At 38.5% G+C, this 13,081-nt stretch overlaps 1 protein-coding gene across 1 annotated transcript; it reads right to left on the bottom strand.

Annotated features, from left to right (window-relative positions):
• Positions 1-11,794: 11,794 nt before the first annotated feature.
• On the bottom strand, positions 11,795-12,694 carry LOC131859027 (uncharacterized). The gene has a single exon (XM_059212538.1). The coding sequence runs from the start codon at positions 12,692-12,694 to the stop codon at positions 11,795-11,797; it is 900 nt and encodes a 299-aa protein (XP_059068521.1).
• Between the last annotated feature and the right edge of the window lie 387 nt (positions 12,695-13,081).

The following is a 13,081-nucleotide window of genomic DNA, read 5'->3' as shown; positions in this document are numbered from 1 at the left end:
GACTGAGAGATACAACTCTGCTTCTTACTCATCCATGAGACCATTCTACCACCAAGAAAGAATGCACCACCAGTTATGCTTTTTTGGTCATCCACATTACCGGGCCAATCAACATCTGTAAACACTTTCAGGTTGAAATCATTATTGTATGGATACCATAATCCATAGTCAATAGTTCCCTTCAAATATCTAAAAATCTACTTGACTGCTACTAAGTGGGATTCTCTTGGACTTTTCTGGAACCATGCAGTAATGTCTACTGCATGTGCAATGTATGGTCTGCTATGTACTCCATAGTGCAACTTACCAATCATTGATCGGTATTTTTTCTCATTCACCAATGCTGAGTCATCCTCCTTTGATAATTTACAACCGGTCACCATCGGTGTACCAACCGGTTTTCTCTCTCTTTTGTGCCAAAGGTCTTCAACACCTCTTTGACATACTTGGACTGAGTGATAAAGATACCATCTTTCATTTGTTGAATCTGTAGTCCAATGAAGAACTTAATCTCCCCTATAAGTGACATCTCAAATTCCTTCTTCATCTCATCTGCAAAATCATGACTCATCTTGTCATCTCCACCAAAAATATGTCATCAACAAATACTTCACAGATTAGAATTTGATCTCCTTCTGACTTCAAATAGATATTGTTATCTTCACTTGTTCTTTCAAATCCAATCTTCACAAGATGGGAGTGTAAGCATTCATACCATGCTCTAGGTGCTCACTTCAATCCATACAAGGCTTTATGTAGCCTACACACCATGTCACTATCTTCTGATAGGGCAAACCCATCTGGTTTCTCTATATACACCTCCTCTTCAAGTATTTCATTCAGAAATGTAGATTTTACATCCATTTGATATACTTTGAATCCCTTGAAGGCTGCATATGCAAGAAGCATATGAACTCCTTCCAATCTAGCTACTGGAGCAAAGGTTTCTCCATAGTCTTCTCCTTCTTCTTGAGCATATCCCTTACACACCAGTCTAGCTTTGTTTCTTACCACTATGCCATCTTCATTCAGCTTATTTCTGAAAAACCCATTTGGTGCCAATGACATTTTTATACTCAGGTTTGGGTACCAAGGACCATGTACCATTCTTTTCTATCTGGTCAAGTTCCTCTTCCATTGCCTTGATCGAGTCTTCATCTTTATGTGCCTCTTTAAATGTTTTAGGCTCAAATTCAGAGATCATGCAAGAATTTTCTCTTACCTTTCTTCTTGTAAGAATTCCTGCATCCTTGTCTCCTATGATCTACTTTGGATCATGATTCAACTTTACATACCTAGGAATGATCTTAGCTATTTCCTCTTGCTTTTCTTCTTCATCCTCATCTTCATCAACATCAACATCTACCAGTGTAGGAGCATTGTTACTGGTACTAGGTTGTTTTGCAACTGGTTCCTAGAAGGTTGCAACCAGTTCATCTACCACTCACTCACTGTTAGTTTCCTCAGGTTTCTTAGAGGTTTCATCCACTCTAACATTAATACTTTCAATAATTCTCTGAGTCCTATTGTTGAAACACTTGAGAGCTTTACTATTGGTGGAATATCCTAGGAATATTCCCTCATCACATTTTGCATCAAACTTGCTTTGATGTTCATTCCTCTTGATATAATATTTACTACCAAGCACTCTAAAGTAGCTTACTACAGGAGTCTTACCAGTCCAATACTCATAAGGTGTTTTATCCTTACCTTTCTTGATGAGTACCTAGTTCATAGTGTAGACTGCAGTGCTCACCGCTTCTCTCCAGAAGGTGTGAGCAACCTTCCCTTGAATCAACATTGTTCTGGCTGCTTCAACTACAGTCCAGTTGTTCCTCTCTGCTAGGCCATTTTGTTGTGGAGTTTGGGGGGTAGATAGTTGCCTCTTGATGCCATTCTCATCACAGTACTTGTTGAATTCACTGGAAGTGAATTCTCCTCCTTGATTAGTTCTTAGGCACTTAATCCTCTTACCACTTTCCTTTTCGACTAGTGCTCTAAAAGATTTGAACTTTCCAAAAGCTTTAGACTTATCTTTTAAGAATGTGACCCACATCATTCTTGAGAAGTCATTAGTGAGAATCATAAAGTACCTATCTCCTTGCACACTCCTAGTTTTCATAGGACCACACAAATCAGTATGCACAAGATCAAGTAAATTGTCTGCAGTGAAAGGTTTACCTTTGAAGGTTGAGGAAGATATTTTCCCTAGTTGACACTCTCTGCACAAAGGATTCTCTAGTTTGCTCAGCATAGGCAATCCTCTAGCTGTCTTGATCTTATTAGCCTTCACAATATTATCAAAGTTTACATGGTAGAGTCTTCTATGCCATATCTAGCTATCATCAAACTTAGCCATTAGACATGTACTAATATTTGCATTTAGCTGAAATAAGTTACCTCTGGTTTGCATACCAGTGGCCATGAATTCAACACTCTTTCCTTCTATTTTGCACACTCCATCTTTGAATTCCAGAGTGAGTCTATTGTCATTCAGCTGGGCAACACTCAAAAGGTTGTGCCTGAGACCTTCTACCCAATACACATTAGCAACACTACTTTATCCATTTAGAGAGATGGACCCTCTGCCTTTTACCATACATGGTGCATCATTACCAAATCAGACCACACCACCATCATACTCTTCCAGAGATGGAAACTTACTTCGGTCACTAGTCATGTGGTGAGAACAACCACTATCAATAATCCACTCATTGGAACTATCAAAGCAGGAGACAAGAGCCTTCTTGTCTAACACATCTTCCTTAACTGCTACAAACACAATGTCTTCACTTTCTTCATCTTCTGATTCCTCATCAGTGACACCTTCAACAATTGCTACAAAACAGTTTCTCCTATTTCCTCCTTTGGACTTCTTGAACTTCTTCGATTTGTCCTTATTATCACCATTAGGATAGTTTATAGCAATGTATCCTATCCTATTGTAAGAAAAGCATTTTAAAGGGAGCTTACCTCTATATTTACCAGTTCCCTTAGGAAGTCTCTTGGCAAGAAGAGCTTCAAATTCCATCAGGATCTCCTCATCATCCATTTCTCTGCTTTGCCTTGGTTCACAACTGGTACTAGCTTCTTTTCCCTTTCTAGATGGTGCAACAACCCCTCTAAAGGCTGATTCAGTTTTTTGAATACTGCCATCATAATTATTTAGCTCATATGCAGTCAACTTAGCAATGATGGAGTCTAGGGATACCTTTGTCTTGTCTATAGACCTCAACTCATGAATAGCAACAACCCTTATTGCATAGACTGGTAATAAGGATCTCAAGACTTTTCTAATAATAGTGGAATCATCTATTTTACCTCCTACACTCTTGATGTCTCCAACAACACTTTTGATTCTTATTCCATATTGTTGAATGATCTCTCCTTCAACCATCTACATGTCTTCAAACATTCCCCTAAGGCTCTCTTCCTTAGCTTGTTTCACATGCTCATCACCGCCATAGATATTCTCCAGAGCATCCCATACTTCTTTGGGATTATCTTTATCCTGAACATCAACAAACTCAATGTCAGATAGACTACTGATTAGGGCTTCCATGACTTGCCCATTCTCCTGAATCTCTCTTTTTTGATCATTGATGAGAATACCGGTAGGAATAACATAAGCATTCTCAACATAGCTCCAGTGTTGAACACCCATGCTTCTGATGTAGATCTTCATTCTGTCCTTCCATATCTTAAAGTTATATCTATTGAAATTTGGACCTTCCCTCTTCATCATTAGAGTAGGATCTTTTCCTCAAGTAGTTAAGCTTACAACACAGAGGACCTGGAAGAAGCTTTGATACCAATTGATGAATAATGATGAATCAGTTAGTAATAAACCGGTACTGAGAGGGTGGGGTGATTCAGTATAGATAAAAGCTTTCCCTGAACTAGTTTGATTGCAAAGACTGCACTTAATTGGTAAACAGTAACACTGGTCTGAATCCGGGCACTACCGGTAAAACACAGTGAGAGTATGAAAGACATAAACTGGTAAACACTTAGATCTCTACACAATCTAATATCTCATTTCCACTTCACCCGTATGCATAAACAAGTAATATATCATCAGAAATATAATGATTGCCGGTTCAAAATGCTTTACCACTTGATAGAAAATATTAAAGCATCACACATGACACATTGATTTTTCATGTGGAAACCCAACTAGGAAAAACCACGGTGGGGATGAATACCCACAAGCTGTTCTTTGAACTCTTTTGAAGTCCGCTCTGTTAGGAGCCTAGTTCGGTTAAAGACTTTTACAATAGGTTCTGCTAGGAACCGATCCTGCTAGGGATCACCTCGTTAAAGGTTAGAACCCTGTTAAAGGTTACCTCGCAAGAGGATTTGAAGAACTCATTGAATTGAGTCACCTTGTTAAAGGATTTACACAAAAGCCTATTAAAGCTACCCTGTTAAGGGATTTTCTGACTGTTGAAATGGTTAGAAGTCAATAGGTAATACACTGATCTGATAACAACACTTTAATGCCAAGGAAGGTCCACTTTAGCTCCTTTGCTTCTGCAATCACACTCTGCAAGTATCAACACACTTCTTTGGTCTGGCAAGAATCAAGTATCTCTTCACTTGGATACACACATAACATTTGCCAACAACTTCAAAATGAAAAACATCATCGACCTTATAGGAAATAGATAGGTCGGTAGCATAAACCCTAAACATTTAGGTTTAACAATTCAATCTATTCAATCCTGACCATTAATCATACTGCATTGAATACAACAGTCTTGAACAGATCTCAAGACATTCTCCAATGTTCATTCTTTTCTACTTTAGGAAGTAGATAACCGAACACGCGTTCTCCACCATTTACAGAGACTTTGCACATTACCGAGGTAGATAGGATCAATCTCCATGCAAGATCCTCAAGGGAATCCTTCATGCGGACAAGGCTGATGTGGAAACACTATTTGATCTTCATTACAATGCTAACTCATCACAAGATGTCATCGGTTGAATCACACAGGCTTTGGAATGCATCAACCAGAAACCCTGAGGTTGAGACTACCAACCGGTAGTCATGCCAAATGAAACCCCGATACAAAACTTCCCATATACCAGTTTGTTTATTTCAATATACCGGTTCATACTTCAGCATATTGACATCAATGACAACATACAATATCATCATGTCATCAAGCTTTGCACATATGCCAACATAATATACCCGAAGGTATAGAGGAGAGCTATTCTCGAGCACTGTCGTTCACTTGATTTTCATCAAATTACGTTTATTTTATAGTGGGTTGGAGTACTTGGCATTTAGAGATTCCCACTTGGGTTGTTTCTCTCTCACTGATCGTAATGGCTTTGAGTTATTAGCTCCTCGGGAGGGCAGGCCCACTAAAGATATACAAATCTCAAACTTAAAGAAAATGCCTCAAGGGTTTGGATTTTTGATTGTCTATATAGACAGGAGCATACTCTCCTACCTCTTAGAATTTTCTTAAAGCATGAAATATAGATTTGTTCTTTAACCAGATAGCAATTTAGGTGCCTAAAAAAGAATTTAAAGAATTCATGATGTGTTGTCAGTATTTTGAGTATTGGGAGTTTTTCCTTGCAATCCCTAAATTTTTCAGGTTTTTAGTGTTATATTCATTCCTAAGGGTTGAAGTTTTGAGGGTTCAAGGTTTTGCATTTTTTATTTTTCTTTATGCAGGCCCTTCACTTATGTTTCCTTGTTACCTTTTTCCACTTAAGTGGAAGGGTCGGTCCATTGTTAGAAAGGGGGTCCCTTTTAAAGTCTTGGCCTAGGCAGGTTATAATATTTTATTGTCTTGTCGCCTTTTCCTAAGTTCTATTTCCCATTTATTTGTTTGTCAAGTTTTGTAATGCTCGTGCAAGTTCCTATTGATTTGATGGTTATCGCTGCTTGGCAATGCAAATGTGCATGAAGGTCACCCTTCGCGAAACAACGAAAAACCACCTGTGGAAAAAGCAAAATAAAGATTGCGCATCTAAAAAATGATCGGATGACTGTCACTATTTTGCTATGCAAAGTGGCATGAAAGTTACCCTTCGCAAAACAATGAAAAGGTGGTGGGCCCGACAAGTAAGTGATTCCTGAGGTAATGAATGAGCAGGTTGCAGATGATCGGATGGTTATCGTTGTTTCGCTATTTGAAGGTGCATGAAATTTACCTTAATGAAACAACGATCGATGAGCTGGTTGTCCAGTAGCAGATGAAGGGGTGGTTACGTGGCAAGTTAGGTTACAAGACAACTGGATGTGCAGAAGAAGTGGAGGGTGATCTGTCGATAGGACGTGTGGCTCCAAATGGATTTTCAACTAGTCTATTTAATAAAGTAGTAGTGTTGATGGAATTCTTGGCTCCGTGAGACACGTGGCAGTTAAAATGTGGAGCCTGACAGATTTCTTGAGCAAATAAGTGACATACACGTTAATACATTTGGCAGAAGTGTGCAGGCGAGTGGATTTACATAAGGGGCCCACTTTGAAGGCTAAGGTAGTTAATGATCGGGCACGTTCGAAGATGATCAATGGTTGTCATTGTTTCGCTATGCGAAGGTGCATGAAAGTTACCCTTTGTGAAACAAAGAAAAATCACTAGCAGTGGTGATTAAAGTCAGTTGTAAAGGCAAATGGTTATGGTGGAGAATAAAGATCGAGCAGTTAGTTGTTGATCTGATGGACGTCACTGTGTCACAAAGGGAAGTAGCACAAAAGTTACCCTTCACGAAACAACGAAAAGGTGGTGGGACCCATTCTAAAGAGGATGATTCAGGTAAGGTAAAGGACGTGCAAGTTTTGTATGATCTCACAGCTATCGCTAAATGACTACGAGGAGAAGCTCGACTATTAAGCACCGCGAACCAGCAACAAAAGGCAAAACACTTAGAGAAATATTGTTGTCCGTTGGAGCCAATTTTTGAATTCGATTTATGAATTAATTGCCGAAGCATGTGGCATAATTGACTCTAATCAATGCTTAGTTGCCATAATAATCCTTACATGAGTTGAAGCTTTTTTTATGCGTTCAAGGAATCTTGCAGAAGCACCAGTGTATAGGGAAAAATTTCTTAGGCAACAAGTAAGTTTTTTGCAATTGTTTAACAATTACAGTTTGCTTGGTCACTGGATGTTTGAATTTCCAAAGAGTCTGTTTGAAATTCCATTGAAATAAGTATAATTATGAGATGGCACCACGAAGAGAATTCAGAGGGAAGGTTGATTATCAGAAGAGAGCCATTTGTGACTATTTTCTAGAGCAATTAACTCAATCCACTAATATTTTAGCTAGAATAAAGGAATTGGTGCCTAAGTCTCCCCACCCGAGAATTGGCAATGGTATATATGATCAAGGGAACTGGTTGAGAGACGCTCAGATAGGAATGGTGGGCCTGGGACTCTTCAAAGTGGGGTTCAGTCAACAAAATTACCCTACTCCAATTAATATCATATGGGAGCTAGATGTTGGGAAGCTTATAGTCCCTGGGGTTTTCATGGACATAGACATGTTAATCCAAATTGCAAACAATTATGATCCCAATACCAGGACTGCGAGGAATGTAAATGGTGGGTCTCTAGTTGAAATAATTGATGATAAGTTCAGGAGAGTTTTCTGACTTAATGAGGTGTCAAATTATTTGGAGCCTATCAATTTTGAAATGTTGGCGAAGGTCTATGAGGCACAAAGAGATCACCTCAAAAATGGCTCCTTGAAGGAATTCTTTGCCAAAATAGGAGGACTGACAATAGTAGGCCCGAGAACCATGGAACCTTTCTCGTTAAATTTATTTACTTTGAGGGCTAAGGGAATGTATTGGTCCTTATGTCAAATTCTTGGGGAAGATGCGGAAACTACCATGCCAACCCACTATATGCTCATGATAGCACAGATTTTGAACTCATCTTTGGCAGTGACTTTTGATTTTACACCTTATCTCACTGATGCCATTCATGAAGGATTGATAGGGATAAAGAATGCTAAGGTGGATAGACCTTTTGGATGGTATTCTCTCCTCATGCACATGTTTTTATTCAAAGGTGCTGAATATTTTGCTAGTGAAATGGACTTGCTCAAGGGAAAAGATGGAGAGGAGATGCCTGTTTAGTTATGGAGCACAATTTTGTCTTGGGATAGAGAAGACTCAAGTTACTTAAAGTTTGATAGATGTTTTTCATCTAGGCTTAGAATCCTTTTGTGCCCACAAAACCCTAGGATTCCTAAAGCTCTCCTTGAATTACTTAGGCCTAAAGAATTTGCTGAAGACATCAAAATTGTACACAACTGGGGTGATATATTTGTACCTAGTCTCCACTGTGTTTAGAGTTTATGGTTTTAGAGGAAATCCATATCTGCTGCCCTATCAAGTCCCTTTGAAGATAGGAATTGCTGAGGTCTTGAGACAAATTGGAGGCCTACAGGAAGCATAATTGACTAATAAGGGGAAGGGAACAATTTTCCCAACTGTTACCCTAGCACATCAATTTGTAATCACCAAGGGTTTTTGGACACATTTTGATGATTTCTTTCAGCCACATAGGTTATCTACTGTAGTGGCAAGGTTTGTTGATCCAGAGGATTTCTTTAACAATATGTTTAAGAAGAGAGCCAGATGTGTAGGTAAAGCCCACCGGTTTCACTTCCTTGAGGATGTAATAAGGAATGAGTTCAATTTAGATGAGCAACAAGTCAGGAAGGAAAAATGGATAGCCTTCAAGAAAAATTTGAATTTCATTCACCATTTTGACAGCAGTTATGATCCCTTGGTTAGCTTTCATCCTTTTCAAGAAAAGATCAAGTTTTTGGTAGTTTATTTTGAGGATTTAATGCAAACCTTGAAGGAGAAGAAGGAGGCTGTGATGAAAGCTAATCCTAAAAAGGCTAAATTGGTTTTAGCCAAGCCTGCCTATGCCAAGGTGATTCCCCCAGGTGAATATGTAATGCATAAAAGGTCAACATATAGTATACTAATGCCAAAAAGAGACGAGCCTTCTACTTCAAAAGAAAAAAAGGTAATATAAGATGTAGTTGAGGTCTAAGATTCCCCTAAAAGGCAGAGGGTAGGGAAGGAAGTGCATACAAGTGAGCTTTTGTATTATCCTTCCCAATCCCTAATACATATAGGAGATGAGCAAGTAGTAGCAGAGAAATTGTTGCAATTAGGAAGTCTTGGGGAAATTGCTGACACATATGAAGAGTTGAAAGAAGGAATGTCGGAGGAACCAGTAAGTGCCCAAATAGACTTGACTGTGGAGGAATTCATAGGTAAATAACTAGACCCTGTCGTTAAGCAGGCCAGTGAGGAGTTTCTGGTAGATGATTGTTTTGTCAAAACAGGATCCTTTTTGCAATTTGTTTGGAGGAAAAATATAGAACAATTCAAGGCAAGATGTGAGAAGAGGAAAAATGAATGTCCTCTCAAAGATATGTCTGCGGTTGAGGCAGATGTAAAGAAAAAAATGTTGATAGAATTTAAGACCATTACCTGAGGGCAAGGAATGAAGATGATTGCCGAAGCTGGAGTTTTGATTCTCCTTGAATGGGACATAGCAAATGCATTAATTATTGAAGCAGTAAGGAAGGAAACAATGCCCCTGGAGGGAGTGACCTATAGTAATGATCATGCTGCCTTAGTCATGTGGTCATTAATAAGGGAGGAGAGCAAAAAGAGGAAAGACTCCTCAGAAGCCAGCTATTCTGGAGGCATGATTGTGAAGAGAGTGAAGGACACAGGGGTCGTGGAGACTGCTAGTACAATTTTGGAATCCACAAAATTCAATATGGCAGTAGTTGAGAAAGAGGCCAAGGAAAAGACTGAACTCTAGGTAAAGTTGGAGTTAATCCTAAAAGCCTATAATGAGGCTAAAATTGAAATAGCTCAAAAGGATAGTACAATTGCAAAATTGAAGAATCAAATAGTAGGGCAACATCAGAAAGGTGAATCTTCTACCTTGATGATTGCCTCCTCTCCATCCAAACCTCCATCTACTATTCCAATCATTGAGTTTCCTCCTTCCCCTATGACTCCCGGTTTCCAATCTACTGAGACTATCCAGGATGAAATGGAAAAATTGAAGTAAGCTCAGGCCATGTTTGCAAGTAAATATGAGGAGAAGATCAGGGGCACAATTTTGAAGTTTGCTGACATAGTTGGGGCTTCTATTGTGTATATATATATGAAAAGAGTTTTGAGAATGTTGACTACTTTAAAAGAGGACAAGGCTATTTTGGAGGCAATTTTAAATAAATGGATGGCTAGGGAAGTGGATTTGGAACTTATGTCCTCATCTCATGAAGAGGCAGATGCTGATGCCACTATTAAATCCACTTGTGAGTTGGTAAAAGGTATGTCTAGGTTGCCAGAGGGAAGAGTTGGTCTAGAAAGAAAATCAAACTTGTATAGAAAAGAGTATGCTAACCAGAAGTTTGAATTATTTGCTGGAGGTTTTGTTAGCACCAGCAAGTTAAAAGATGAAGAAGTGTGTCTTGGTGAGTTAGGCCATAAATTATCACAACGGATAAATGATGTTATCAATTCAGATGATACATCTTTATTCATTCGAACAATTGAGGAAATTGAAAGGATAAAGTCACATTATGGTTTTCTGGAAACTGAAGTTAAGCAGTTAAGAAATACATGGAAAAGATTAAATAAGTTGAAGAAGAAAATTGTTAGCTTCTCTTGGCCTAGTGATGATGTGTTCAAAGAATGGAAAGATAAATATGTGATGCAAGAAGGAGAGGCTCAAGAATAGTCAACTAATGCTACAACATTGTAACAAACCTCAGGAAAGTTGGAAGTAGTTAGCTCTTGTAACTATTTGTTTTTGGGCTAATCGGATTTTTGAGGAATTAAAGACACCTGGCATGCGACCTGTGAATACTGAGAGGTCTTTTGGCCTTTATCCAGCTGGTTAACTAATTGGTTTTCCTCCTGTTTCCTTTAGTAATAATTATAACCCTTTTTTGAGAGGGAATTATGGTTATAACAAAATTTCCTAGGAAAGTTCGAAGCTTGTTGCATCCATATCTCTATAAATGGATACCAAGACTATTTAGGAAATCAACACAAGAATTATGTAAGAAAACTCTGGCAAAATGTATTTAGGGTTTGTCTGGTTTTTGGAAACTCATTCTTGAATTGTGTAGAATTTGATGGAAAGCATTAATATATAGACTGGAACATCTTAAGTCTTAATTCCTATTGTCTTCATGTCTTTATGATTGGTTACCATTTTGATTAATTGATTTAGGATTGTTTAATTGAATGATTTGCAAGGCAATTTATGAGAATGAGTTTAGGTTGTTCCCTCAAGGAAGGAAATTAGATATACTTAAACCCTTTTCATTGGTAACTAGTGATTCTTACTTGAATTTGATGACTGGATTTATGCATATGGTGAGAGTTTATGTATGTTTTGATTAAGTAAAAACAAGTTTTTGAAAGGAACTTGAACCTTTTACATAGCAGGAGAGCCAAAGAACTAGAAAGAACCATATCTAATCACTTCAGAAATAAAAAATGATCCCATCCAAAAAAAGGGATCTCAACACACATAACATGAAGAACCAGAAAAAGATAGCAAAAGGAAAGCAAAAAGACAACACAAAGACTGAGACCGAGACTGAGACTGAGACAGCTAGATATTTTTCATGATATCTTTAGCGTGGACCACCATCTGCTTCATGTTGTCTGCAAAGGTCTTTAAATCATCCAGCTCTCGGCCTTTGATGTCATCCTTATTCCTAGTATTGGCTCTAGTCCTCTTCTCGTGACCTTTTTTGTCCAGCTAATCCTTGTCGCCTTCTTTCTCTTTGACGTTATCAAATCTATTAATCAAAATGTTCATGTTGTCCACCGAGACTTTGAGAATCTGGAAGTTCTGTTCAGCTATCTTCTTTATAGTGAGTTCCATCCTGTCAATTTTGTTGCCCAGATTGTTCATAGCAATTTCCATCCCTTTCACCTCCTTATTTTCTGCCATCTCCTTAACCTTATTTTCAATTGCAATAATTTTACTCACCATGCTTTCAATGGCTTCAACATTATTAATTGCCACCACCAACTCTTTAACATTTTCAGTCAGGGGTTTGTCACTTATCGTGGCTCTTTTGACAACATTCATATTTTTCTTCAGGCTGCCAATGTCTTTTACCATTGTATTGATGGTATCACAGAAACCCTTAATACTCTCATTTTCTCCAACACAATCCCTAGATTTAACCCTTTTGTCCTCTTGATCCTCTTTCTGTAGACCTTGAGTGTTCAAATCCTCATTATTGCCCACAACCAGAATCTCATCCCCCTCCTTATCCTGCCCATCATCATTTTTATTCTCCTCTGCCTCTTCATTAGAATTAATCAAAATTTGATTAATATATTTGTTACCTTGCTTGCTGATATTCTTCTTCCTTTGGGTTTTCTTTCTGGTGCCTTTCCCTTTCTTATTTTTGATGAGTTTACCTTCGAAGGACTCAGCCTCAGACTCTGACATATCTGAATCCACCACAATCCTTTTTCTCTTAGCCTTGTTCCTCCCCTTTTTACTTGGCTCCTCTGAGTCACCTTCAGTCTCTGAGTCGAAGTTAAAACCACAAACCTCACTCTCTGTGTCATCATCTCTTGCTTTTTTACCTTTAATAGGTTTTTCAATGCATTTCCCTTTCAACACTTTATAAACAAGAGCCATAAGACCCTCGTGAAGAGCATGGTCGCCCTCGGGATCTTTCTATATCTCTTTGATAGTATGGTCCATGGAACATGCAAGATAATATGGAAAGCTCACCTTTTCCCCATGGCAAAAATGGTTGAGCAAAACAAAGTGGTGTCCGTAAGCTCTTGTAAACCTGCCATCCAAAGTTATATAGGTAATTGTAGCAAATAAAATGAGCCTCCATGGCCTGCATATACATTTTGGGGAGTGATAAGAGTTGTTGACCTTCACCATTTTCTTCTTCTCACCTTCCGTGACAAGAAATTTGTCCGCTGCCTTATCAGAGATGCTACGATCTCTATAAAATTTCATATCCTCTGTTATCATCCCTGTGGCTTCAGCAATAATCTCCTCGTCCACAGT

This window comes from Cryptomeria japonica, chromosome 10, assembly GCF_030272615.1.
Source record: "Cryptomeria japonica chromosome 10, Sugi_1.0, whole genome shotgun sequence".
In the NCBI taxonomy this organism is placed as follows: domain Eukaryota; kingdom Viridiplantae; phylum Streptophyta; class Pinopsida; order Cupressales; family Cupressaceae; genus Cryptomeria; species Cryptomeria japonica.
Note: the sequence above shows the minus strand (reverse complement) of the source record. Positions and strands in the feature narration are given on the sequence as shown.

What these genes read in the sequence shown, in the direction of transcription:
- LOC131859027 (XM_059212538.1), bottom strand. Translation starts at nt 12,694, where the DNA reads ATGGCTCTTGTTTATAAAGTGTTGAAAGGGAAATGCATTGAAAAACCT.